Genomic DNA, 26,232 nt, shown 5'->3' with positions numbered 1-26,232 from the left:
CACATCAAATGAAAGGTGGAAAACAGCCTGTGCAAATGAACAGGACTAGCTCTGGGAACCCCTTGGTCCTGTTCATCTCCGGGAGAAGGCTGTAAGTGAACTCAAGAAGAAGCGAGACCTCCACTAACTCTTTACCGAGAAAGCTTTGTCAGCGTGGCTATGCTTTTTCACTGTGGCCACCTATCTTTGCAGAGCTGACGTTCCCTAATCTCCACCTCTGGGAACAACCAAATGGATACCAGCTGTGTGTATAGGTATTACACTGCTATCATCCATACTAGTGGGGTTTATTTCTTTAAACAGTAGTGAAGTTTTTAATTTTTCTAAAATATCACCTTTGATACTAATTTAGAGCTCAGTGCTTCCGTCCTTAACTCAAGTAGCATTTTAGTCTGTAAACATGTTCATATCAGTGATACGAGAGAACCAGTACATGCCCTAGTACACTGACAAGTTTTAACACTTGTTCAAAATGAGGGGGGAACAGTCTTTCCCATTTAATTTAAGAGCTGGTGGAAAAGATTTGAGTTAGGATTTTATCATAGTTAGTCTGCTGCTCTTATTCAACACAGTGTTAACACAGGGCAAACTGACTAACTAGACATTCCTTAGGCCATGGTCAGATGGGTTTCAGCTGCTTGCCTCTCCTTTGGGAAGAAGGGGTAGGGCTGGGATGTGTGTCCCCCAGTACAATGCAGGATGCTCTCTGTGCCTGGAGGAGCCATTCTGGTCCTTGCGGCCTTACAGCCAGGAGCTGTTGGAAGAAAGACAGCGTTTGAGAAAGAAAGTGATAAATAAAGGCCCAGCTATGTTTCTGCAGCCCTGAAGAAGCTGTAGTTTGGAATAGGAAGCAGGCAGAGGAGAGGACTGGATTTCTGGCGCTGCAGGATGCCGGGGCGCTCTCCTGGGATGCGGCACGGTGCTTCCCACCATTGTTCACATTTCCCTTGCCACCTCTCAAGTCCCTGGGGCACTTGCGGTACTCGGGACTGCAGGTCTCCCTTGGCTGAACCTCAGGCTTGTGTTTAATTATGCTTCTAATTTCATACAGGCTTGGTTAGTGTTTAGTCAAGGATACAACAATGACTGTTGTTCTTTTTTTAAAAAAAAATTCATTCAGATATTTATACTCATTATAAATATGTTCTTAATATTGTATTTCTACTCCTATTTCTTAGAAGTTTATCTGCCCAAGTGCTTGTACATCATTTATCAAACATGGGGAAACGGGACTCAATAAATTATTAACTCTTGCTTCCTATTCATTAACTCAGTTTGGTTTTTATACTTAGAAAAATATCCACTGCCTTGGTCTCCTAAACCTCCAGGTGGCTTACTCATGCCATGCTTTGCAGAGCAGTAGTGTTCATTTTAATGTGAAATAGTTAATCCCAGGTTTTGCAAAACCTGGAGTCATTCAGAGTTTCTCTCCAGGATTGTCAGAGGCCACAGCAAAGGTATGTGTTTGAAATTAAGCAGTAGCCAGGTGCTGTGATTGAGCTGTTTCGTTTCTTCCAAAGCGGGGAACACTTGAGGTTTGCCTTCATCTGTTGCTTCCGTGAAGGTGCAGTGTACAAAGTCCTGTTCTGACCTGCTGAAGAAATATCCTGGTCTTGTTCTGCTCCTGCCTCATCCCACAGCATCTTCTGAGGGCAGTGCTCTTGTGTGGGGCTGGAAAGTTTTGAGCAGTAGCATAGGTTTCAGAAAGGAGGTGTTTGGGACTATTCCCAGCCCCAGGCGTGTGCTGAGGTAATGAGCTGCCTTGAGAGTGTTTGATAGACAGAATATCTGGCAAATTATCAATGTGGTGGGAAACAGTTCTTATCTTGAGGCACTGGTAGAGTAAGACTGCAGTGTTGCTTCCGTAATTACAAGCACAATAAACTTGGTTCAAACTTGAAAAACATTGACAAGTGTGTTTGCAAAGAACTGAAAAAATAAAGGAAGCAATAGGCAGTTTGATTTTTTGCTTTAATAGCCTTGTGTACGAACATTCCCATGCACAGGACTGATGGTTTGCTCAGCTGCCGTTTACAGAACAGTTGTACCCGGTGACCTTCTAGCAAGGTGTAAGCCACTGGGGAACTCCATATGTCACAGTTCCATGGCCACAAAAAGTTGACCTGAGAAGAAGAAAATACTTGAATCAAGATTTATTTATCTATTTTCCCCCAAAGAAAAATGACAGGTTGTCAGCTGTCTCCTTGAGGGTTGTTAGTTCGATCCATAATCCCACTTAAGCCTTCTTAAAAGCCTGCTGTACAGAATATTAGCATCTGCATATTAACAGTAACAAGCTGAATTTCCTTCTTTTGGGGAGCAGCTGTAAAATTTGAGTTTTAATACATGAATAAAAATAATCTCTAAATTCATAAATACAGAGCTCTAGATAAAGTCAGAAAGGCGTCTTGTTAAGCTCCCTTTATTTAGGCTAGGTGCTTAACTAGATTTCCCCAATCAAAGCTTTGCAGTTTTTCTTTTAGGAGCTCACACTGAAAGGGAGTTCATCAGCTTCTCTAAATAATCTATGTCAATGCCAAACTGTGAAGAAGTTTTTTTCCTAATATCTAACCAATTTTTCTTCTGTGTAAAATACATCAATTAAACCTTGACCTAAACCCAGTAGGTATGTGGAATAGTTGACTGTTGCCCTTAATGGACAGTTTATGCATATGTTTTTATGCTCCTCTCCAGGCTTTTCTTTATTGAGAAACACATTTCCTTCAGCTGCTCTACACAGATCAAGTTTTCTAAATTTCTTTTGCTATTTTTCCAGACTTCAGTCTGTGTGCATTGTTCCTGAAGTATAGTCTCCAACCTTGAAAATGACCCTGCTTCTGGTTACAGTCTTACCCCAATTATTCAAATTAGAATAATTGCTCCCTGGATCTTCTATACAATACTCCTGGTAATGCACCTTGGAACGAGACTTGCTTTATCTTGGTTTGTAATTGTTTTGCAGTGGCAAAACAGTATACATTCCAAATTATTCACTGCTGTATTCCTTTCCAGACAGTTATTCCCTGGCTTGTACTCGAACATTTGATTTTCTGTCCAAAGTGTAATACCTTGTTCTTGTCGTTGCTGAAATTCACATTGTTGATTACAAACCATGTGTCCAATTTATTAAGATCAGTTTTCAATCCTGTGTCCCAGAGTTTTTGCACTCCTTTCCCATTCCTTCTGACCTGTAAAAGGGATATACTTACCTATGTCCATCTTCTCCATGAGTTATATTGACTGTTTCTGCTCCCAGTCTTGCCCAGAGCAGAGTGAATATGGTTTTATTCCAGAGAAATTCAATTTTTTTAGTATTTTGGGGGTTAATTTCAACATCAAGGTATTTTGTATAAACTTGGTCTTGAGAGAGGACTCCACTGCAAATAAAATGAAGACAGCAATGCTAAGTTTAACAGTTTAGAGATTACTGAACTACATCACATTCTGCACAAGAGTTGGGTTTTCCCCTTTGCTACAACAGAAATTTGCACTTTTGCTGTTCTTTGCAACAGCACAGAGCACTGGACCAGGACTCTGGGGTGTTATGCTCTGAACAGGGAGAGGATGAAAAACAATACTGGAAACTTTAAATATGCATGTGGCAGGAGACCACCGGGTGATAAGGGTGAGGCTGTCTCCAGCCCCCAAGTGTGCTGAATTTTGCAGGTATCACTGCAGGAAGAGCTCCAGGCAAGGTTTTTGGGGAGGATTTTATAGATGAGCTGGGAACTTCTGTGGGGCTTTGGTCTGCACGTGCACAGAGGATGGCAGGAGAACGCATGGAAGTGCTTGTTTCGGAGCAGGTACAGAACACTGTGGGAGCTGCTATTTTGGTAGTCAGTGGGAGATGATGTGAGCTGTGAATGAAGCTCACTGACCAGATTATATAAATGTACCATTTATATAGTAGTGATGGCTTTTAATATATCCTAGGGAGGAAGGAGGTATCCACTTTGCAAATTTGATAAGTTCAGGCACAGGATTACCTTGCCTGAGATCATACAGCAAGTCACTGGCAGAGCAGAGAGTCTTGTCAGCACGTGGAGCGAGTATGCTGACACGTGTGATGCCGTGCTAATGTGGGAGCGGCAGTGCTAAAGCATGTATGTAACGAATGAGCACTCTATGAATTACATGCATTCCAGAGGTGTAAATTTATTTTTTTTAAGAGCAACTCAGGGAAACACAGCACTTCTCCGGTCAAACTGTATTCCTAATTTATTGTAAAGTCACATAATTCATGGAAAGGAAGTGACTTTCATTTCCTTTTTGCAACCATCCATCTTCCCTCATAGGTCTTATCTACGGGATAACTTTTTTTCATATCTGATGTTAAGTAGAATGTCTGCAACACAGAATAAGTGTTTGCACTGCTTAAATATGTGGAAAATGTGTAGATTAAGGTTAGCAGCATTAAATGCTGTAGGGAAATATTAGTTTATCTTACCTGGCAATTTCATATTCTTTTGTGTTCCCCTCTGTGTCATGGAAAACTAGGTTTATGTCCCCCCTCATTTTCTTTACACCAGACAGTTTGATAAATACTTTTTGTCTCCAAGCTGCATAAAGACAAGCAAAATAAAACTAGATTGTCATTGATATGAGATATCTAAAAATGCTAGTATACCGGAAAGTTCTTTCTTTCCTAACTGGAATTCATTCATGTTGGCAAATGAAAGACTTGGTGAGCTTGAATTTTGGTAACTAATGTAGCATTTTTTGTCGGAGATGTTAGCACTTGTTTATAGAAGCAACAGAAGTGCATGGCTGTAAATCACATCAAGGCAATCACTTTTCAAACATATGATCAACTGTAACAAACCTCCTCCACTTACTAGCAAAAGGTGGGTCTGCTGCTGTATTTAAAAAATACTTTTGGTTTACCCTCTTCAATTTAGCTGGGAATCTGTCAGCATAGTGGCCCATCATTGGACATCCCTCCTGGGAACATGGGAAGCAGTCTCCCTAGGGAAAATACAAGCATCAGTTAATGAGGAGTGCTTTTTTTCATCCTAGCCCCGACAAAATTAAGGCTCAAGATGCTGTTCTGATCTTGCAAGGCTGTGGTAGTGCTGTGTGTTGTCATATCTTACCACCAAAACCTGATAAACTTGTTTCAGAAAATGGCTTCTGCATTTAGGCATGCCAGGGGTGTGTGGAATAAGCAGGTTGGATACCTGTGTGGATGATGGTTTGAAAATCCCTAGTTCAAATATATTTCAGCTAGAGTCTAGGACAAAATATAAGCCAATTTTACCCTCCCAGTGAAAGGGAACTTGCCTGCATCCACTTTGCAACACAATATGGAGGGGAAAAAAAGGAACATCATTCATAAGTGCATTTGTTTAGGTGCTCTAATCAGTGCCCAGTGTAAATTAGAGAAGAGAGTCAATGATTTTGGAGGCTCCAAACGTCTCTTCTTTCACCCAGGAATTAGTAGGGTAGATACATCTAACCTATGTGCTCTTTGCATAAAAGTTTAGGGTGAGAATTGTACGGGGTTTAATTTTTTTTCCTATTGGGTGATATCATCTGTGCTTCAGGATTCATTTTTCAGAGCGGAATAGTTGATGGAGCCACTGTGCCTGTGCTTTGCTGCGTGCTTCCTCCTACCAAACCACACCATGAGAGCACTACCATCAGCATCCAAGCGCTCTGTGCACGTAGTGGGACCTATCGTGAGTGCAGAGACCTGGATTATTTTCTTTACGGCTCACCCATTCCTGGGTTGATATACTTACTGACTCAAAGGATTTGTACGTTTCACAGGGATATCCAAAGTATCCAGTGGGATAGAGGATACTTTCAAAATAAAAGTCATGGCTGCGTGAGTGATGGCACCCCCCAACGATTGTAGCATCTGTTGGAACAAAGTTTACGAGCATCTGTGAAATAACCTCCTGTTCTCCAGTACAAGAGTTGCACTTGCCTCACCATGGAAACAGCCAAGGCATGGAACAGAAGAGCAGCATGGTCTTGTAATAATTTTTCATCCAGTTTTACACATTTCTAGTTGCAGTAAAAGTTACTGTTTTGTCTGTGTTTTATCCAGAGAACTGTGTGCCAGTTACGCCAAAATTTCAAGTGAGATGCGTTAGTCTGCTATGGTGTAATAGTCCCTTTTAAGAAGACAGCCATATATATGAGATGTCACAGCAAGATGACATTAATTATAGTTTTAAAAGGCTTAATAGAGCAAGAGGAATCCACCAGCCTTCTGCCAACCTCTCCAAAGCTTGTGAAGAGAGAGAAGTCTCAGGTGGAGAGGTGTACGGTCCCTGGAAACACTGAGTGCTTTTGCCTAATTCATGCCTCTGTAAGTGTCGGATGCTCTTTGCAGCATCTGCAAGGAACCAAAGGTGGTGGTGACATGCTGCCGGTTTAGTCATGATGCTGGCCTATCTCAGCCTGGAAAACCTCCTGCTGGGGTGGTTGGGCTGCTGGACTTGCACACTCCCTGTTCTCTGCCTTTTTGTGTTCTGCAGGTCCAATTTCAAATTACAGAAGTAAAGCTTAGGCCTGCATTATACCTCCTTTCCCTACAGCGTTCCCTGGGTAACACTTTTCTGATCCAGCCTTTATTGTTTCTTATTGCCTTTTCTAATTTATGAGTAAATAAGCAAAAATCAATTTTGTTTTGCTGTTTTCTCCCAAACAGACAGTTACTTTCACAGTTCATGTTTCAGGATTGATTGAATGAAAATAAAGTACTATGCATGTTGGGAATGTATGTTTACCTGCAATGATAACTTCAAAATCACTTTGCTTCATCTCTGGAATGAAATCAGTGCATCCAGGCATCACAGTTCCTCCATTTGGGTAAAAGTCCAGGTGACCGGTGGTGTTATACATTCCAAGCCCTGAGATACACATGTCACCAGTGTCTTAGTGGCATGCCCATCCCTGCAGATATTTACTTGCACATGAACACTTACCTATGGCGGGAAAGTGAGCAGCATTACTGTGAATAACATCAACAAAGTCTGCATCTGAAGGATCCAGTCTCACCTCAGGAGGAGTACCTTCAAAATAGGGCCCAGCAGGGTCTAAGCCTAAAAAAACCCCACATTTATTGGTTGAGGGAGGGAGAGAAGTGTTGCATGTGTTAGTATGTCTTTTGCCAACTTACAACATCACATAGTGAGTATTGCAGAAGGCATCTTGAATAATAATGATGTGAATTCTGAGCTAAACTGAAAAAAACATGCAATCATATGGTTTTATGAACCTTTTGGCAAACTTATTCCAACAGAAGTAAAATATTTTCCAATAGACTGTATAATGGCATCGTATTACTATGAAGGAGGTATTTTATAACCTGTGAGCTTATTACTAGCCTGTAAAGCTTTATGAATAGGAAAAACTAAGGATTCTTGGTACGTTGCTTTGTCTTTGTGTAGGGCTTGATGTAACCCAGTGAATGACAAAAATGTTACAAACTTATTAACTATGTTTTTCTGTCCACTAAAGTCTTCCACTAAAGAGTTTTTAACCTAACTAGAGAAAGAAGATGTAATAATTACCCTTGTTTTGGAGAAGCATAAAGTTTGCCTGCTCTTATGCAAGGTGTCTCCAACACTGCCAATGATTTAATTCCAGTCTACAGACCAGTGTGTTGCAAGTTTCTTTCCTTTAGAACCGTGCTATGTTAGCTCTGCACCTCAGTGAACAGCCTACCTGTTATCCGTCTGATGCCTTGGATCCTTCTTCCCGCCTCTCCTGCAGTATGTGCTCCCAGACTGTGGCCAATTAAATGGATTTCCCGAGGGGAATATCTGAAGATTTTCTGATTGTTAAGGTGGTGGTGGGAGACAAGAACACAGGCTTTAAGTAGCAAGCAAAGAGGGTGTCTTACATGATGGGCCTTTGGGACCATCTAGACTGACTTTCTGCATAGCAAACAGGGTGAGAGTACCTTGAGTTAATTACTGTTTGAATTACACTAAGACTTGAGAGAAAAATGATCCAATCTAGAATTTTAAATGTCTAGTGATGACAGATTCACTGTTGTAGTGTTGGCATATGGTTACCGTATTCATCTACCCTTGGTGACAAAATACGAACCTTCTTTTTCATGTGGATCAACCCCTAATTTCATCTTCCATCAAAATGATCTTATTTTTTCTTTATTTGCTCTGTTACGGAGCCCTTTTTTATCAAGTCTCTTCTCCATGTGTCTGCTTAGAACATGTGATCATATCACTCAATAATATTTCCACTGACAAGTTTAGTGGGGTGACATTCATTCTCCTCTTTGCCAGATGTCACCTGTACAAGACCTGCACTGCTGAGATATTACACGTGTTGAAGGTGGAAATGGATATTAATCAGCGTGTAGGCTGCATGCAGGGTCACATTTCATCCAGGGGTTTGCTGGGTTTTGTAGTGACCAAAGACAACAAGGATTGGTTGCTAATTGCTTTTTACACTGTTTGGTTTTGTTTTATCATGCATCTACCAAAATAAAAAAATATCTGTAGTACTGGCCTGTCTACCTTTATTGTTAAACAGCAGATTCCTCTGAATACATTTTATTGCAGTACTTCTATTTACAATGCAGCTTATTTTTTCCTAAAGTCAAACTTCAGAAGCTTTTAAATTGGGGAAAAGAAAAGAAAGTCTAAGGATTATTTATGCATTTTTGTAATGGAAGAAAGAGAGGCCTAGACTGCAAATGGTGCAGTAATAGAGATACTAAATGAGAAACTGAACCCATCTTCGAGTGCCCTGGGATTTGTACACAAAGAAGAAAGATACAGAAGCAAACGTGTGAGGCTAGATAGGAGTTTCCTAGGTAGAAACAGTAGATCGTACCCCAGCACATTCTGGGGAGGTGTTCTTTGATACTCAGGTGCTCGAAAAGTTGGCACTTTGCCTTGTGGGCTCTGAACTCTCTCTTGCAGCACTTTAAGATGAACACCTCCTGAGCAGGATCAAGTCCATAGCTGGGCAGGGTTCTGATTTTCAGCAGTTCTAAGTACTCACAAGTCTTTCTGAAGTCAGTGGGAAATACTGGTACTCTTAAACTTTGCAACCGAGCAGTTCTGTGCTATATGTGTAAATGAACATTTGCCTTCAGGAAATTCACAGCTAGAAGGCAACAACTGGACAGTTTATCGTGCCTGTAGACAGGCAAATATGGCATTATCAAGTGGGCCAGCTCCTGCTCGTTTCAGTGGTGCTGAGATACTAATTTGCTTCTAGCACACGTATATAATGCTGGAAAAAATCCTGTAAGCACTGAACTTGTAGGCCTTGCCTCATTTCCATTGAATGCCTTCTTGCCTGTATCATCATATGGAAATGTTGCCACCTACTGGTCTTTAATTAATTGGCAGCTCTTTTCAACCACATTAGCTTAATTTGCGTCTTTTGTGACTGTGAGAAGTCCTTCCAGAGTTGATAATTAGTATAATTAGATGGATCTCAACTGCATGCATTGTACAGCTCTTCCTGAAGCACTGGCTGACCATACTGGACCAGGTTCAAAATCAAAGCAGCAGCATCATAACCCCACTACATCCACTTAAGAATTGTAGCTGTGTCTTTTACCTGTAAAGTTTTTATGAAATAAGCAACCTCAGCCCCAATCACGCGGATGTTGTTCACTGCACTGACGTAGGTGCCTTTTGCACCTTCGTGCCAATCGACAGCAATGCAGTTGATATTTTCCACTTCCAGTAAAAGCTGATGTGGGAACACATAAAGCAAAGTATTTAAGGAAACAAAATAACAAACAGAGATTCAACTTAAATCAGAATAAATGTTAAAAAGTAATATAATCATGGAATTTCTCATTCTTTACTAACCAGTACTCTTCACTGTAGCCCGTATGACACTGAAACATGCATCTTCTTACAAAGTGGAATATAACAAGGCATTCATCCAAAAAGTATCAATTATGAAAGACCTTAATAAAAATATTTTACATTATAAGCCATTTGTATACATATTTGAAATAATATGAAAAAGCCACACAACTGCACAGTAGTTTCTATATACGGTATGTGACTTTGAGGGATGTTGGTGGTTTAACTGACTAGCATAGGAAGTAGACTTATTTACCAAGTGCCTTTAAAACTGAGAATGTCTTGTCAGACTGGCAAGTTTTGGAGCAGAGTAGAAACTTGCTATTTCAGCAAAGCAAGCTAATGCATTGGTCACTTTGGTACTGGTCAGTCTTGCAGAGATCAGTGATTTTTCCACTGGAAGAATCATGTATTAAAGTCTGCAGTTGTAGCGCTCTGTCACTAAGGCTCACTTAAGGTTTGAGAAAGAACAAGGAGTGGAAACAAAAATTAATCCATGATAAACAGCTGAAGGTGAATGACAAGGAAAACAGAAGCTTGAAGTGATAGTGTATTGAATCCTGGACTCTCTCCTCTCCTGTAGGCACCATAAGTTTGTAGTGTGGAGAGGCAGATAGAATTGCTGTTTCTTTTCAACTGAAAAAATTGGAAAGTTAATATTCTAGATTAAAAGTTTTCATAGATTTATGAACAAAAATAATGCTGCAGATCTGTGACTTAGTATTCGTGGTGGTCTTTTTCTAGCTTGTCCTTTTCCCTGCCATTGTGGAAGAAGCAGAAACTAGAGTAGGTTTCGCTTATCCATCAGAGCCAAGGCTGTCATTGACACAGTGCACTCTGCTGGTTTTGTGATAGCTTCCACATTTCAAATCTTTTTACATTGCACTCTATGATCAAACAAAAAGTTTGGTGTTTTGGTGTTGTTGTTTTTTTTTTTAAGAACTGAATAGTGGTGAACAAGAATACTATCTGCAGAATGAAACTTGAGCTTTACAACTCAGGAAGGCCTTTTGACTGAAGGACGGTTCAATTGCTCCTAATGGGAGAGGTAGTGAGTTGGTGTGTCTAATCCGATATTCTGACATTGGTGTAGAGGCTGGGGACATCTGTGTTCAGTTTATGGCTTTGGTCTGATCTGTAGGGTTTGAGGATGGAAACTCTCTGGAGAAGCAAAATGTCAGAGATGACCAAGAAGCCTTGACTATGCTGCATCTTCCAGAGTGGGAACATTTTGGCTTTTGTGAAATTTACTTCTTGATTGGTATCTGCTATTACCTAATGAATTGCAAAATGGAAGGTGAGCATTAGCGCCTAAAGGATACTGACAGATTGTAGTTACAACTGCTGATGGAAATCAGAGGATACTCTCTCATACCAAGCACATTTCTACCACCCAGCCTTTTTTTCCAGTGCTGCCAAATCCATGAATGATGAAAGAGGTTTTCCTACGTGAGGAAAAATGTGAGTTTTGGATGGTTGACGAATTTATTGCTGAGATCACCTGTGTGTAAAAAAAGAAAAAAAAAAAGAAAAAAAATTTATCTATTCATACTTTCAAACATTTGAAAAAAGTCAGCTAGGTCATCCCCTCTATAGGACTCAAGGGACTGCTTTGAATGGACAAAGTCTGTGATTTTGGGTCTAGGGACCCTTGTATCTCGCCTTTCTCAGTCCCACTATGGTTTCCAAAGAAGTTGTGCCCATGTGGTTTCTGCTGCTCCTATCTATTTTGCTTAATGCAGGGAGAACCCCCTTATGTGGAATATGAAGCAACCTAAAAGGGCTACAGTGTCGGATGATGCCTGTTGGCCCAAGTCGGACAAGTTCCTCCAGAAAGCAGCCCACCAGCTCCGCACCTCTTGGTTCAGCTTGCCCTTTTACTAACCTGACCTTTGGTTTCAACGTGCTGCTCTGCATCTAAGCAACAGCTTTTTTTTTTTTTTTGTGGATAGGTGATGTTTCTATGCCTGTTTTGCTACTCTAGAAAGGCTGAAAGAATTTCATGCAAGAGCTGCGTGCAATAGGGGTGAAGCTGATCTTCACACATTGCTGCAAGCTGCTTAATTGTATACTTTCCTTTTTCTCTGAGAATGATAGTTGACTGTCTGTATCGTTTTCAGACAAATACAGGGTCTGTGATGTGAGCTCAGGGAGTTTGGGTGTAGAAGGGCTGTGCCCTAGATCATAGATACATTTAAGTTTAGTGGCTAGGAAGTAGTGCAAGGTGTATTTTGACTTATTTTATCAACAGAAGTGCGGAGTAACCTGCTGCTGAATGCATCTTGTGTGCTCACCTGTCCCTTCTCTGCAGATTGTAAAAGTTTATTACAGGTATAACCTGTCACCTTTAGAGAGCCTGAGCTGGATTCTCAGCGTGGCAACCAGGTTTGCTGCAAGCAATGATGTCTGCAACAGCAGTGATGGTATCACAGTTCATGCCAGAGGAATCCTAAACATCCCTGTACAGCTCACGGGACGCTAGGTTTGGGAGCCTGAAAGGCATTTAGTAGCTCCATAACCATTTACTGAAGTGATGTGGTCCCAGCTCCTGATCTTACAGGTTCCTCTGCATTGCTCTGCTCAGTATTTCAGGGCATAAGCAACTCGAGGAGTTCTGTCTTATTTTTAGAGTGCAGAGAGACAGGTAAGAATGTAAAATCACTCAGATTTCAAGGTGGAGCGTGGGTTTGGAAATCGCATAAAATCAGTCTTCTTCAGACTTTTATTTTTAAAAGTCACAATACCTTCCTAGCTCAGCGTTCCTGTAAATCAGCAGTATTTGTTCTCCTATCTGAATATTCAGAAAGCTGTTTATTTGAACAAGTCTTCAACTTTTCTCAGAGAGCTAAATGCATGCAAAAGGTAGTCTGCCATAACCCATATCCTTGTGCAGGAAAATGCCAGGAAAGCCGTTGTGTCCTACAGTTCATTCACAACATTTTTTTTCATGCTTTACCCCAAAGTACATTCATTACTGTACCTTCAAACTATCTTCTTATTCTGACTTGTTTGCCTATGATGACTGATGTAGACTTTTTAACAAGTCAACAAACATTTGTAGTTTTAGTTAGTTCTTGATGTTAAAAATAAATGTCACCTGTGAGTTATTGCCTGTTTCTCTGGTGTAGAGAGTGAAGCTGATGTTCATATGTTCTGGAGAGTCAGGCAAACCTGTCAGAAGTCTCCCTGGTACCCCAGACCAGGGTGGGTCATCTGTAAAACAGCCAAGCCTGTGGTAGCAAACTTCTTTACCTAGAGTGGAAGAAACAACTTCTTTATATGTTGGACTCTCTTACGCTTGATGATGTATAGTCTGAAGAGCAGAAAACTAAGGATTTCATTTTATGATTAATTTGGAAACTGAGATACATTCTTGTTTCCTTTATGGATATTGTCTGAAGCAGGTAACATGAGGGGAGCTAAATAATTTGAGGATAAACCAAGTAAAGACCCAGACACTGTTTTGACACCATTTTCTAGGCTTGTAAAGGATTAATTCAATTTCTTTTAAAAAAAGTATTTTAAGAAGTGCTTGTTAGCATTGCTCCTGCATGCTTCTTCCTCCTCCAAAGCATTGTGTCTCTGCTCACAGGAATGAAGGGTATCTAAGCAGTAACCTTGTACTGTGAATGAAATGATCATTTCTTTCAATATAGTAGCTTTTTCTAGATCAAGCAGGTCTCTTGCTCACTTATGCTCAACTTTTATATTTTAGCACTGTCTGTTGTGCTAAGCACCATGTTCCTGAGCAGTTCTTTGTATACAGCAGTCATGTAAAGACAGCTCGTGCACTGACTTGATAGAAGGAGGACACGTGACTCTGAATTTCTCTGTGAATTTTCAGCACAGAGTTATGTCTCTTGTATTCTTAATAATAAAATTTAAACAGAGTAGAGCCTTTTAGCATTAGTTCTATGCACAGTAATAGACATCATCATACAATGACCCACAAACCATACTACAACTTCAATGTAAGGGAAAATACCAGTCATCATCTCCTATATATTATTTCGTCTGAATACACCTTCTAGTGATAGTTTTTATAGATATAGTGTCTCACCTGCTACTGTGCCAAGGAGATAAAATGCAATAATCCACATTCCAACCACCTAAAGCAAATGGAATATATACATTAAGCATTTTATTTAGAGCGATTTGTCCTTTTAAAAAGAGTGTAATACAAAGAGAAATGCAAAGACCTGCACCTGAACACTGGTTGGTACATACTGGGGACCCATCAGCCAGAAAGAAGCTTTACAGAAAGAGACCTGAGGGTCCTGGTGGACACCAATTGACCATAAGCCAGCAACATGCCCTTGCAGCAAAGGCAGCCGGTAACATCCTGAGCTGCATCAGGAGGAGTGTTGCCAGCCGCACAAGGGAGGTTATCCTTCCCCTCCACTCAGTTTTGCTGTTCGTTGCATTTCTTGCACAGCCAATGCTGCATGCAGGTTGCTGAGGGAGTGAATCAGATCACAAGGTCCTGATTTTTGCCAGCTGTGAGGGGACAGGTGGGAAGTGTGGTAGAACAAAGACAGTGATACCTGTAACTTGGTAAAGTCTACATGCTTGACAGCTTGGGTCGCTCGCTACAAGAAGGACACTGAGGTGCTGGAGTGTGTCCAGAGAAGGGCAATGAAGCTGGTGAAAGGTCTAGAGCACAAGTCCTATGAGGAGCAGCTGAGGGAACTGGGATTGTTTAGCCTGGAGAAAAGGAGGCTGAGGGGAGACCTTATCGCTCTCTACAGCTACCTGAAAGGAGGTTGTAGTGAGGTGGGTGTCCGTCTCTTCTCCCAAGTAACAAGTGATAGGACAAGAGGAAATGGCCTCAAGTTGCGCCGGGGAGGTTTAGATTGGATATTAGGAGAAATTTCTTCACCAGAAGGGTTGTCAGGCATTAGAACAGGCTGCCCAGGGAAGTGCTTGAGTCACCATTGAAGTCACCATTGAAGTCACCATTCCTGGACGCATTTAAAAGACATGTGGATGTGGTGCTTAGGGACATGGTTTAGTGGTAGATTTGGCAGTGTTAGGTTAACGGTTGGACTCAATGATCTTAAAGGTCTTTTCAAACCTAAATGATTCTATGATTGTATCTTCAGGCTGTTTGTGCTGTTTTTACCCAGGGCTCTTTCCATCTATGCACCTTCGTATCCCTGACTTTATTCAGATTCCTCTCCTCACTTGGCTTTCCTGTGGCAGGGGTTCCATGTATTTCACCGTTCTCCCCTCCTGTTTGCCTCATTCACTGGTCTCAACTTCCTCTTCTTCTAGGTGTTTCCTATGGTACCTGTCTCCCATTTTCAACATACTGCTTTTCTTGTAAAGCAAAAATTTTGAGCTGTCACCCCTGGCCACTGAGATAGCTTATTAGAAGTAACTAAGAAAAAATGGTAAATTTAGTAGGTACAGTCTTCCTATGTGGGAAACTGTCTCCAAGGGATATTTTTAGAGATTTGACAGTGTGAGAAAGCTGGAAAATCAGTGCTCTGAAGGTCATTGATACTAATAAATGCTCTCAGAAACAAACATGAAACAATTGGGAATTTCACAGAATTTGTCCTCGAAGCTTGTGTGTCAAATGACAGACAGGAGGCATATGTGGTCCACCTATGTGCTTTTTTTGGTGGAAGTTGGATTATTTGGCTGTATTGACATGCTTTTCTAACCAAGCCAAATGGGGTAAGGTCAGAGCGCAGAGAGTGTGTCTCTGAGCACTCTCTAATCAGCTCTGAAATCCCTGTGTGGTAATAGCTCATTGTTTCTGTGGTAGGGCAGAGGAGCAAGGCTGAATATCTAAACAGTGAGCGGGAGTTGCAAAGTGCAGAGCTGAGAGGAATCATGAAATTTCCTTGGAAATACAATTTTGTTCCCAAGTCTAACACATCCATTGATGTAGTTAACAGAGAAGAAAACTAGCTGCTGGAGGAGAGTGGAAAGTGGAGAGGAAGCCTGGCAGTGAGTAAGAGTAGGAGGGATAAAGGATCAGGAGTTACTCTAAGCAGCTGGTGACAGACAAGAACAGAGAGGTCCTAACTGTTAGCCGAAAGGAGGACCTCAGTTCAGCTGGAATATCTGTCAAGAAGTACCCATCATCATGATGAGAACCTGATGACAGTGCAGGAAAATCACAGAAGATGTGGCTCATCAAATGAATTGGAGAGCTCAGTGGGATTTGCTTATATTTAATGGAGAGCTCTCATACTCAGGAGATGTATAGTTCGTGTTGAGAACACTACAACAGGAGGGGTAGTATAATTTCTTTTCAGACCCAAAATCTGAAAGGCAGCTAATGAGTAATGATTTTAGAAAATGTGGGAGGTTGTTGCCAAATAAAAGTGATTAGTAGTTTCCTTTCAGAGGTTCTTCTTTTGAAGGCAGAAAATAGAAATTAACATGTAGCTAGGTAAGTAATAGAAGATGTAGGAAAATTGTTTTTTTAATTTTTATTTTTTGTGGAATATTGTTTCATTCTGTTAATAAGAGAGGTGTAGTTTGGGTAGGAGACAATTTTTTAGTGGGTAGGCTTTCTATATTGGTCTATGTTAACTTAATGACAAAAAGATTGCAAAGAGGTTAAGAAATTATGTCTTTGTAAAAAGAGTTGAGGCAACATGCAGTTTGATGGGGGAAAATTCTTCCACTAGGCATTTAAGAGGCTTACTGCTGAACAAGAGGAACTGGAATGACTTGTTTGTGAATGTGATCTCAGCCTAGCCAGTATTGCTGGCAAGAAGGCTGCTGAATGCTGAGCTCAATTGTTATACTCAATGGACAGAGGATATGCACTTCTGAAGGAAAACAGCACTAAATATTTCCAAATTGCTGTTCAGCTCAGAAAAAAATAGTAATAAATTACAAATATTCCTGGACTGACATCCTAATATATAAAACCTACGCTGGAGCAGTAGTTGTCCTTCACAATAGGCCATCAAGTCACCTTTGGGACACTGTTGCTCAACCTGTGATTCATGGGCCACTAGTGGATGGTTTGTGAGATATGAGAAAGTCTGCATAATGACTGTCAACAGGGTATTTTTAAGTCCCACACATATACCCACACACCTTCCTCAGGACACGCACAAACACGCACACAGTTTATTCATGAGAAGGTCGCCCAAATCTCAGGGGTTTTAATTATCAGCATTTTTAACCTAATAATCTCACTACAAAAATAGATTTTTTTTTAAATTTTAAACAACATATGTTATTTATCTAATTGCTAAGAATTTTACTCACCATTCTCTTATTACTCTTCTTATCTCTTTTCCTGGTGAACAGTAACAGGATACAAAACAGCCACTGTTTTCTTTAATGAAGATTAGGTACCTTTATACTGGAAAAAAAAAGTGATAGAAAAGAGATTAAAAACCTACAGGCAACTTGGTAAAGTGAAAGAAACTGGAAGAATACAAGAGTACAAAAAAGGGGAATATTGGTAACTGGGAATTAATAGCTAGAAGTCACACAGGTTTCATAAGGAAAACAGCATTGCCAACGTGTAAATTTATGGCCAGTAGAATTAAGACATGAATTAAGGAGTCCTTCATGCATGGAAGAATTAAAAAGATGCAATGTTTTTGGTCCATTACTAGATAAAATGGAAAAAAAGGCAGTGATGCAACTGAAGTGAAATGTTTACGCTTTTCTTTTTCTCTCTTTACCAAAACCAGCTGATGTTCACACCAGAAAAAAAGTTCATGGAGATACCCTGTTCAGACAATAATGCTAGATCTGCTGTAGAACAGCTGCTGGAACTACATATTTTAAAATCATTGGACTTTGGTAACTCGTAGCTGGGATCCTTAAAAAAATAAGAAGCTATAGAAAGACCATAATGACAATTTTTTGTTAAGTTATTGATTAGTGAGAAAATTCCAGGTTTGAAGAAAACTGATATACTAACAGGTAAAAAAAAATAGGATGAATGACCTGAGGAATTTCAGACCCATGGAGTTTCAGTCTGATATCAGCCTGAGGCAGAATAATGAAACTCTCCACAGGTTACTCACTCATGAGAGAAAAATTGTGAAGAACTGTTAAAAGATTAAGTTGTATAATCGAATTCAGTTACATGACATGACAAACTAACGTGACACTTTTATAAGATCAACATTGTAAGTCTCATGATACTCAGATTTTAATAAGATCTGCTCTGCTACTTGGTATTTTGGTTAAGAAATTAAAATTATATACATGCACTACTACAACAGTTAAGTAGATTAAAAATTAAATGCATGGATTAAGTAAATTAAAAATTAAGTAATTATTGCATCTCAGACTCTAAAGGCAAAGAACTAAAAGGCAACTCCTGGATTTGCAAATAGAGTTCTTCCTACTGTGCACCCTCGCATCACATCATGATCAAGCTGTGATCATGTTTTTTTAGCTGTGTTTTTTGACCCTGTAATTACTCACTGCTCATGATGGATCATCACTGATTAGGGTTTTAGAGGAATCAGTTCCTGGCATTACGCTGCATGGCAGCTTTCAACACTGGTATTGCTGGACATGAGCTCATACTGAAAAAATACTGACATCCAGACTAAGGGATTACTAAATAAAAAGTACAGGTCATGAATGTGGGATTATGTTTTATTGTTTGGGAAAGTAAATGCTGTCACACTGCATATCATAGAGAATGGAGGTGAACACCTGAGGAAGCAATAACTGAAAAGGCCTTTGAAGTCTTGCTAATGTATTATTAGTGACTTTTGAAGTGCCAGGCAACTTGTTAGTCTTTGTTTCCACATAGACAGTTGGGACAATAGTATTTTCAGCATATATATGGTATTCAATATATAGATGGGGGTATTAATTAAAAAGTACAGAGGTTTCATTGGTGCTGCATGCACAGTTCAAGAGGGATATTGAGAAAATGGAGAAGATTGAGAGAAAGTCTTCTTGGATCATCATGAGAATGGAAAAGAGGGAATGCAGAGCAAGAAGTGAAAGGAGGACTTTTAGACTAGGGGTACAAAGGCTCGGAGTGTAAATGGTTGTTTCCCAAAGATATAACCTGAGACCAGAAGAGGAGCAGTGATACTTAAACAAAGCAGTAGTGGTGGAACAAGAACTAGCCATGAAAAAATGAAGTCCAGCGTGTTGTCCTGAAACAGCCATCCGGCTGGAGTCACAGGGCAAAAAACATAGCTAGTTTTAAGATGGAGTTTTATCGCATTTTAATGTGACAGTGAGAAGTGGCATGGATGAGGGTCAGTGACCTAGATGGTGCCTTCCACTTCTTCATCCTGTGTTTCAAAGAGGCCAAATGGTAAGTTAAAGGGTCACCTCAGCAGCCTATGCTGAGGTGGGGAACAGCCTTCGTTAATATCACTATGTTCAGAGCAAGCAGTGGTAGAGCAGGAGCAGCTCCTTCTGCAGTAACGATCTGCAGTGCTAGCTCGTTTTCATCTGTCAACAAAGCTAAGCATAGTATCTTCTGTCCCTTCAGTCTTATGTTGTCTTTCCAATTTTCAGGTCTGCTTTTTCCCCTTCAGTACTGAAGTTTAAGTTCTGTACCTTCTTTCAAGTCTTTTTAATTTTCACCATTTATATTTTTTTCCCATCTTTTCTTGCCTTACTACTCCAACAATACTTCTTATAATTTCTGAACTGGCACTGTCCTTAAAGAAAGAATATTTTTGTCAGTACTATCTTTTCAGTGTTTTATTTTAGCCTTTCATATTTTTCAGTAGTTTGGCACAGCGCTCAGTTAACAGTGTAAGGGCAACACAAAGGAGAAGAAGCCATCTAGAGTTTAGCATATAAGCCTTGGGTATAGAAGTTACAGGTTAAATTTCCCGTTCTCTCAGCAAATTCTTGCATGGCTTTGAGCCTGAGGCACTTAGAGGACACTTGCTAATTGCACACCCAAGCATTGTAACATTACCCAAAATGGTAAGAGAGACTAAGGAAAAAAATATTACAATAGTATCTTTAGGCCTCATAAAGGGGATCAGGTATGTATTTACCCATATGCAAATACCTGAAAGTACACTATAATTTTTTCTGTTTTATTTGAATGTAATTTTGTTGTTCAGCCCATTCTTTACAAGTGTACAAAGAATATCATCTTTTCTAGGCACAGTCCCCATTTGGTAGCTCAGACACAGACTATCAAATACTGAAAACTTGTGTGCATGGTACTGGATAAAGTGCTGGTGATATGGTGTACTAATTCAGGTAGCAGAGTAATTGGCATAATTGATAAAAGACTTAATTTCACCTTCAGCTCCTTCCCCATAAATAGCCCATAGTAGGGTTCTGATTCTGGATGAAGGCCCTTTGGCACTGCTTCGATACAAACGAGTAATACTAAGTAAAAGTGCATCTTGGCATTAGCCAGTCTCCTTTCTTGCTGGCTCACCAGCTTTTGCGTACAGTTAAGTTCTCCAGGAGGAAACTGATCTTAACTGAATAGCTCTGAAACCCACAAATTTAACGTTAGATAAATCAATTTAGTAGTGGAGCAAAGATGTCCAGAACCTTTTGTAGATTTCCTTCTCCAAACCACCCAATACGAAGTAGTAACCAAGGCAAGGCAGGGCTCACTTATGTTGTCTGGCCTAGGTAATAGAGTTTTCTGTGTATCTACTGACCCCTTAAACAGATTCTGAGACAGTGAACTAGGGCATTAACCTGAAATAATGACTCAGAATAGTGATGCAAATTCTTTTCTTGAGGCGTTTAACATGGGAAGTGTTCCAATAAAAGGTTAATATGTAGGCAAAGTTGTACATAGATTTGTTTGTCATTGGAGGATTCAGTAAGATTTGGGCTTTTAAGGTGTTTAGGTCAGTTGCTTAGAAATAGTGAACAATGTAAAGAAATTGCAAGATAATAGTAAAGAAAACCTATTAAATATCAAGTCCTTGGCTTCCCACTTCAGGACTTTGTGCAGTACCTGCTCTGATTTCCTAAATTATAGGGTTCTCACCTTGACCCTACACTGATATTCATACATTTAAATTTACAGAGACAATTATGATCATTTAACCTGACTACAAGCATCATAAAAAACCCAACAAACATGATTCAGTTTTGGGAGGCGGCTGTGCCAGTTCTGTGCTAACTAGGGAGCCTTCATCCCACTTGCAGCCAGCATCTGGCCACTTGTCTGTCTTTCCGGGAGGACCTTCACTGTTCCTCTTCACGATCAGGCTATTGTTAAATTTAGTGAGCTCTAAGACCAACACTATTTTCCTTTTGCCATTTCTAAAGTGCAGAATGGCCCTTGCTGATGACTAGTTCAAGTTTCTCTGTATATGGATTCTACCAAAATACATTGTTTGCCACATTCTTTCATGTAACAGTTCTGTAATTCTTTCCCACTTCCATTCTCACTTTAAATTTGCAGTGCTCCTAATAATGCTTGATTTGTAGCCTAATTTGTTCTCCTTTTTCATGTCAGCTGTTATTTGTGTTCTCATGCATTTTCCCTTTTTAAAAAAAAAAAAAAGGGTCCAGATTCCATGTGCAAATACTGCCATTTTGTTCTTCCTTTAAAAACATAGTGATGTATTCAGTCTTAAATTACCTTAGCCCCACTGAATCCACCCTGTTTTCCTATCTGCATTACATTGTCACGGCCCAGAAATTCTCATCTCCTAGTGGGATTTCCTGGAATTGAAAAGTTTTAAGCCTTGTAACTGCTGCCAGGGTCTTCTCAGGATCACTCTGAGTGCTGCTGTTTGCTTTTCGCCTGTTGACTCAGACCATACCGTTTAGCCGGTCTTTTTTTAAGCAGGAGTCCTTACAGTCCTCCAGCCCCAACCAGGAGTTAGTAAGGACACTTGCCCAGAAACCCTCCCAAGTTTTCAGCCACTTACCACTCTGAATGCAGAAAGGGTTGCTGCTTGCAAGCTCCGTTCAGCCAGCTCCCTGTCAAATCCTGGTTGCTACCGGCTCTTTTCACTTGGAATCAGTCCCACGACGGTGGGTGCGGACCTGCCCACACGGTGTCTAATTATAGGCTTCATGTGGGTGACTGAGAACCTTTGTAAGAATGATACCCTTATTGCTGGATATAACAGATGTTGCCTTTTCTTGTCTCTCATCATATCTAATTCATCCAAATTTGCACCTCTTGAAGTTTTGTTATGGGTTTGAAGAAAAGCAGGACGAGGCCATTTTAGCCCTCAGAGGGGTTCCTGTATGTAACATTCATAACAGTCAACGTGAAATGCTTCCCAGAGTTAGCCGGTTATCGTAAGCTCCTGTTACAGGCGATGGGCTGAACCTCCTCTGTGGGGAAGTTCAGAACAGCAGCTTAATTTTGCTGCCCTGTCTCACCCACTGGAAGTCACCAGCTATCTGTTTGTTATCTGTCTGACGTACATGCCCTGTGGAGTAAACCCTTGTACGTTTTCATATAATCAAAGCTGTTCATATTTTTTACATAGAGCAGGCTAGCTTCTTTTAAGAAGGGGGGAGTAAGAAAACATTGTGTTACAACTTAGGGAAAATATAGGTGCCCGAGCATTTATTAGCTTTTTCTAATGAAGTTACTGGACCTCTGTCTACCCACTACCATTTCGACTAATCTATGTCCTCTTAGGCCATGTGGGATTCACAGTTTCTGTGTCTCTGTACCAAGCTTTCTCATCAGTTGGCATGCTCTGAATATAACTGGCATCTACTGACAATATTGCGATCCACTTAGAGCAGAGAAACCACAGCCACTTTCATTCAAAACTCTGTCAGGAGGAGAAGGATAGGATGATGATAATCGTGTGTCGTGGTTTAACCCCAGCCAGCAACTAAGCACCACGCAGCCGCTCACTCACTCCCCCCCCCCCCCCCGCAGTGGGATGGGGGAGAAAATCGGGAAAAAAGAAGCAAAACCCGCAAGTTGAGATAAGAACAGTTTAATAGAACAGAAGAGAAGAAACTAATAATGATAATGATAACACTAATAAAATGACAACAACAATAATGAAAGGATTGGAATGTACAAATGATGCGCAGTGCAATTGCTCACCACCCGCCGACCGACACCCAGCCAGTCCCCCGAGCGGCGATTCCCCGCCCCCACTTCCCAGTTCCTATACTAGATGGGACGTCCCATGGTATGGAATACGCCGTTGGCCAGCTTGGGCCAGCTGCCCTGGCTGTGTCCTGTGCCAACTTCTTGTGCCCCTCCAGCTTTCTCGCTGGCTGGGCATGAGAAGCTGAAAAATCCTTGACTTTAGACTAAACACTACTTTGCAACAACTGAAAACATCAGCGTTATCAACATTCTTCACATACTGAACTCAAAACATCGCACTGTACCAGCTACTAGGAAGACAGTTAACTCTATCCCAGCTGAAACTAGGACATCGTGTCATTCATCTTTTTCTCTGTAATGCCTTCGTGACTTGTCCATCATGTAAGTCTCAGGTTCTCTTCTGTGCTCTGGAGGTTGTGGGTCACAGCTATGTCACAAGCTGGGTCTCTCAGTTCCTGGGCAAGACCTCAAGTCACTACACTGCTATCTACAGGATGGGTGCTGCCATAATCACCTGTTCAGGCAACTGTATAAGAGTGACTGTCATCCTTATACAAGGAGTGATTCAAGTGCCTAAGGGCAGGAAGTAACTTGGGTTGAATCTGCAGGTCATATAAGAAGCCAATTTGTGGTCTTGAGATAGTGCATTGCCTGAGAGAAGATATAATTTCAGAAATAACACCAAAAGTATGTTTTTCCATTTGCTGAGCTATCCATAATGCACTCAGCCTGCTAGCCATTGTAAAAAACAAGTCAAGAATGTCTGTCACTCCTTGTAGGACGTGGCACCTATATGAATGTTTGGATCTGAGTCTGGTTCTTGCTGGTAAAGTAGTGCAAGCCAGTGCCATGTACAATGATAATCATTGGAAAGAAGTCTCAGAGGAATCTGGAGGAAGCAGTGGCTAGTCAGTGACTGGATCTTGTATTTAATTACTGCTTACACTGAAGACACATATGTAATTTCAGATAAGACAGAACAGACCTAGCTAATAAGAAATTATCTATAGTCTAGTCTATGTTCATTGACTGGAAGATGGAAATTTGGCAGCAGTTACAGGACCTGTATCTCCTCAGAATGATGTAGCTCCTTAGATAAGTCTGGGGAGGAATGAAGCTGGGGTGCCATGGAAAAGAGATAAGGAATGTCATGTGCCCCATTTGTCAAAATACTCACATGTAAGTTAAATGGAAAGCAGCTGGTGAAAATGGTGCCTCTATTAATGATGAAACATCTTCAGAAATTGCTGAACATCTCTGTGTGAAAATCTGGCCCCTTTGAAATGTTTTTTTTTAGGGGACCAGGATTGCTGGATTTGCTCAAATATTTTGCTGTGCTTTCCCCAGAGTTAGTTCTTTGTGTGCGTGTTGAAACAGTGCCACTGAGACCCCCCCAGCAGTACAGTTACAGATTGAAAGAGAAGTACAGGCTTGCAAGAATACCTCCAGGGACAAATGTACACAAATAGCTGAAAACTGCATTTGGCAAGAATATAAGTTTACTAACTTCTTTAGTTTGCTTTTTGATCTACTCTGTACATTGGTAAGTGGCAACCTGGTCAATACAGGGGGACCATATACATTTTCAACATGGAGTTTCACTGCTGGCATATTTCAAAGGGAATACACAGTGGTGCAGATTAAATTAATGTAGGCCAGTGTGGCAAGTTGGAATTAATAGTAGAAAGAATTTCTAGCCCATGTTGTAGGGTTTTGAGGTCTAGCTTTTAGGAATGGTCAGTTTTTCTGGGTCTGGTTTTATGTCTTAAGAGGATCAGTAGGTTTTTATGGACACTCAGAAAAGGCTGACTTTTGCAGTTGCCTCTGACAATATGCAAGTGAACACATCCAGGTGGTTTTATAAATGTCAGCTTGAGAATTATCAAGGACATAAATGCATTCTGATAGTAGTGGCCTTCACATAGATAGGAAAAAGAGGATCAAAACACTCACTGAGAGTAATGTTCTCCAATCTCAGCAACTGTGTTTCAAGTGCAGCAATATATAAATTACCAAGGCTTTCGTAGAAAGATAGGTGAATGAAATTGTAAAAGCAACATTTTTCTCTCTCATTTCAATTTTAGATTGAAGATGGTTAATGAATTTCTTAGCTTGGATGGAGGTCATCTGGAAGCAGCTTTCTGTATTCCATCCCCTAGAGAACAGCTAATACATATAGACAAAGGCCACTCACCTTCTTGGAGAATCTTACCTTTAGTCTCTGAGTGGCAAAGCCATGAGTAAAAGACTTTCTTGATATTTCTATTGTCTAACTCCAATGTGTTCATTCTGGTCAAGTGAACAAATCTTATAATAAATAGAGGCAAAACCAATTTGCCTTAGTGTATCCGTTCCAGTATTGCACAACAGCAATAAAAGGAATATTTTGGAAATTATAAATATTTATGACCTTCCATAATACATGTTGCCTGCTAATTAAATCAGTCAAAGCAAGCAAAGACAATGTTAAATTCTGGTTTTGTGACCTGGAGACTGATGGAGCATAGTACCATTTAAAGGAAATAACACTAGGAGAGAATTTTAGAGCAGATGATGAAAGTAACTGAAGACAGAGAGGAGTCAGTAGGGACAGCTAGGCTGGCTTTACAAGTAATGGGCAGAGGTAAAGGGAAGAGGGTGAAGTCCATTATTCTGAATGCTTGATCTCCTATTAATGCTAGAATATTAAACTTATTTGAAAGAAGCAGGTGAAATAAAAGGGAATAACTGTAGATTTGCCTTGGAGATTGAAAGGCAAATGCAAATGCAAATCTTTGTGAATGTTTAGATTGATGAAAGAACGGCTCTGACCAGCTTGGATACAGACCAGTGGCTTGGAACAAAGCTAGCCATCTAGGACTCTGGGCATCTCCTACGTTTGGTCCCAAGCTTTCCGAGTGTCAAAAAAAGGAAAAACTTATGGGATGAACAGGGGACTGACGCCAATGCCAGCCTGTATTTTCACACATTGCTTACAATTCCGGTGTTGCAAGACACTTGCCCCATCCAACCTTGCGGTCGCTGGGAGGAGAGGTATGTTTTTCTGCAGCACAGCAATGTAGGCGTGCTCTGTTTGTGCAAGGGTTGGTGATGATGCATGTTCTTTCCGGAAGTTTTGAGATCCTTGATAGTTAAAGATAAAGAACAGACTCTTGGCTCTGTTTTGTCTTGGAAATAGGCCATAAAAATAGATTTGCACATGCTATCAACTTTTGCTTCCTAATTATTGGAAACAGAATAACTTGAAGCAGCTTGGAGGCTATTTGAAATTACAAAGTCCCTGATACCGTGTTACTACAAAAGAAGAATAGGAGAGCCACAAGTTTTGCAGAGAGCCCGTGCAGATAGATTTGCTGATAGGTCAGTGAGCAATTGTTTACCCTCCCAGTGGCAATTCCAACCCTAGTCAGCTTTGGTTTTGGAAGAATAACT

At 40.6% G+C, this 26,232-nt stretch overlaps 1 protein-coding gene across 1 annotated transcript; it reads right to left on the bottom strand.

Moving 5' to 3' along the window:
* Positions 1–1,952: 1,952 nt before the first annotated feature.
* On the bottom strand, positions 1,953–21,739 carry LOC128147534 (pancreatic lipase-related protein 2-like). The gene is made up of 14 exons (XM_052800170.1): positions 21,641–21,739; positions 17,049–17,145; positions 13,870–13,918; positions 12,907–13,061; positions 11,185–11,310; positions 9,553–9,687; positions 7,678–7,786; positions 6,936–7,052; positions 6,738–6,860; positions 5,742–5,860; positions 4,836–4,965; positions 4,448–4,559; positions 3,210–3,377; positions 1,953–2,123 (listed from the first exon to the last, which is right to left on the bottom strand). The coding sequence occupies exons 2-14, from the start codon at positions 17,049–17,051 to the stop codon at positions 2,060–2,062; spliced, it is 1,410 nt and encodes a 469-aa protein (XP_052656130.1). The 5' UTR covers positions 17,052–17,145; positions 21,641–21,739; the 3' UTR covers positions 1,953–2,059.
* Between the last annotated feature and the right edge of the window lie 4,493 nt (positions 21,740–26,232).

The sequence above is a fragment of the Harpia harpyja genome, chromosome 10, assembly GCF_026419915.1.
Source record: "Harpia harpyja isolate bHarHar1 chromosome 10, bHarHar1 primary haplotype, whole genome shotgun sequence".
Classification (NCBI taxonomy): Eukaryota; Metazoa; Chordata; class Aves; order Accipitriformes; family Accipitridae; genus Harpia; species Harpia harpyja.
This window is presented reverse-complemented; position numbering and strand designations above follow the sequence as displayed.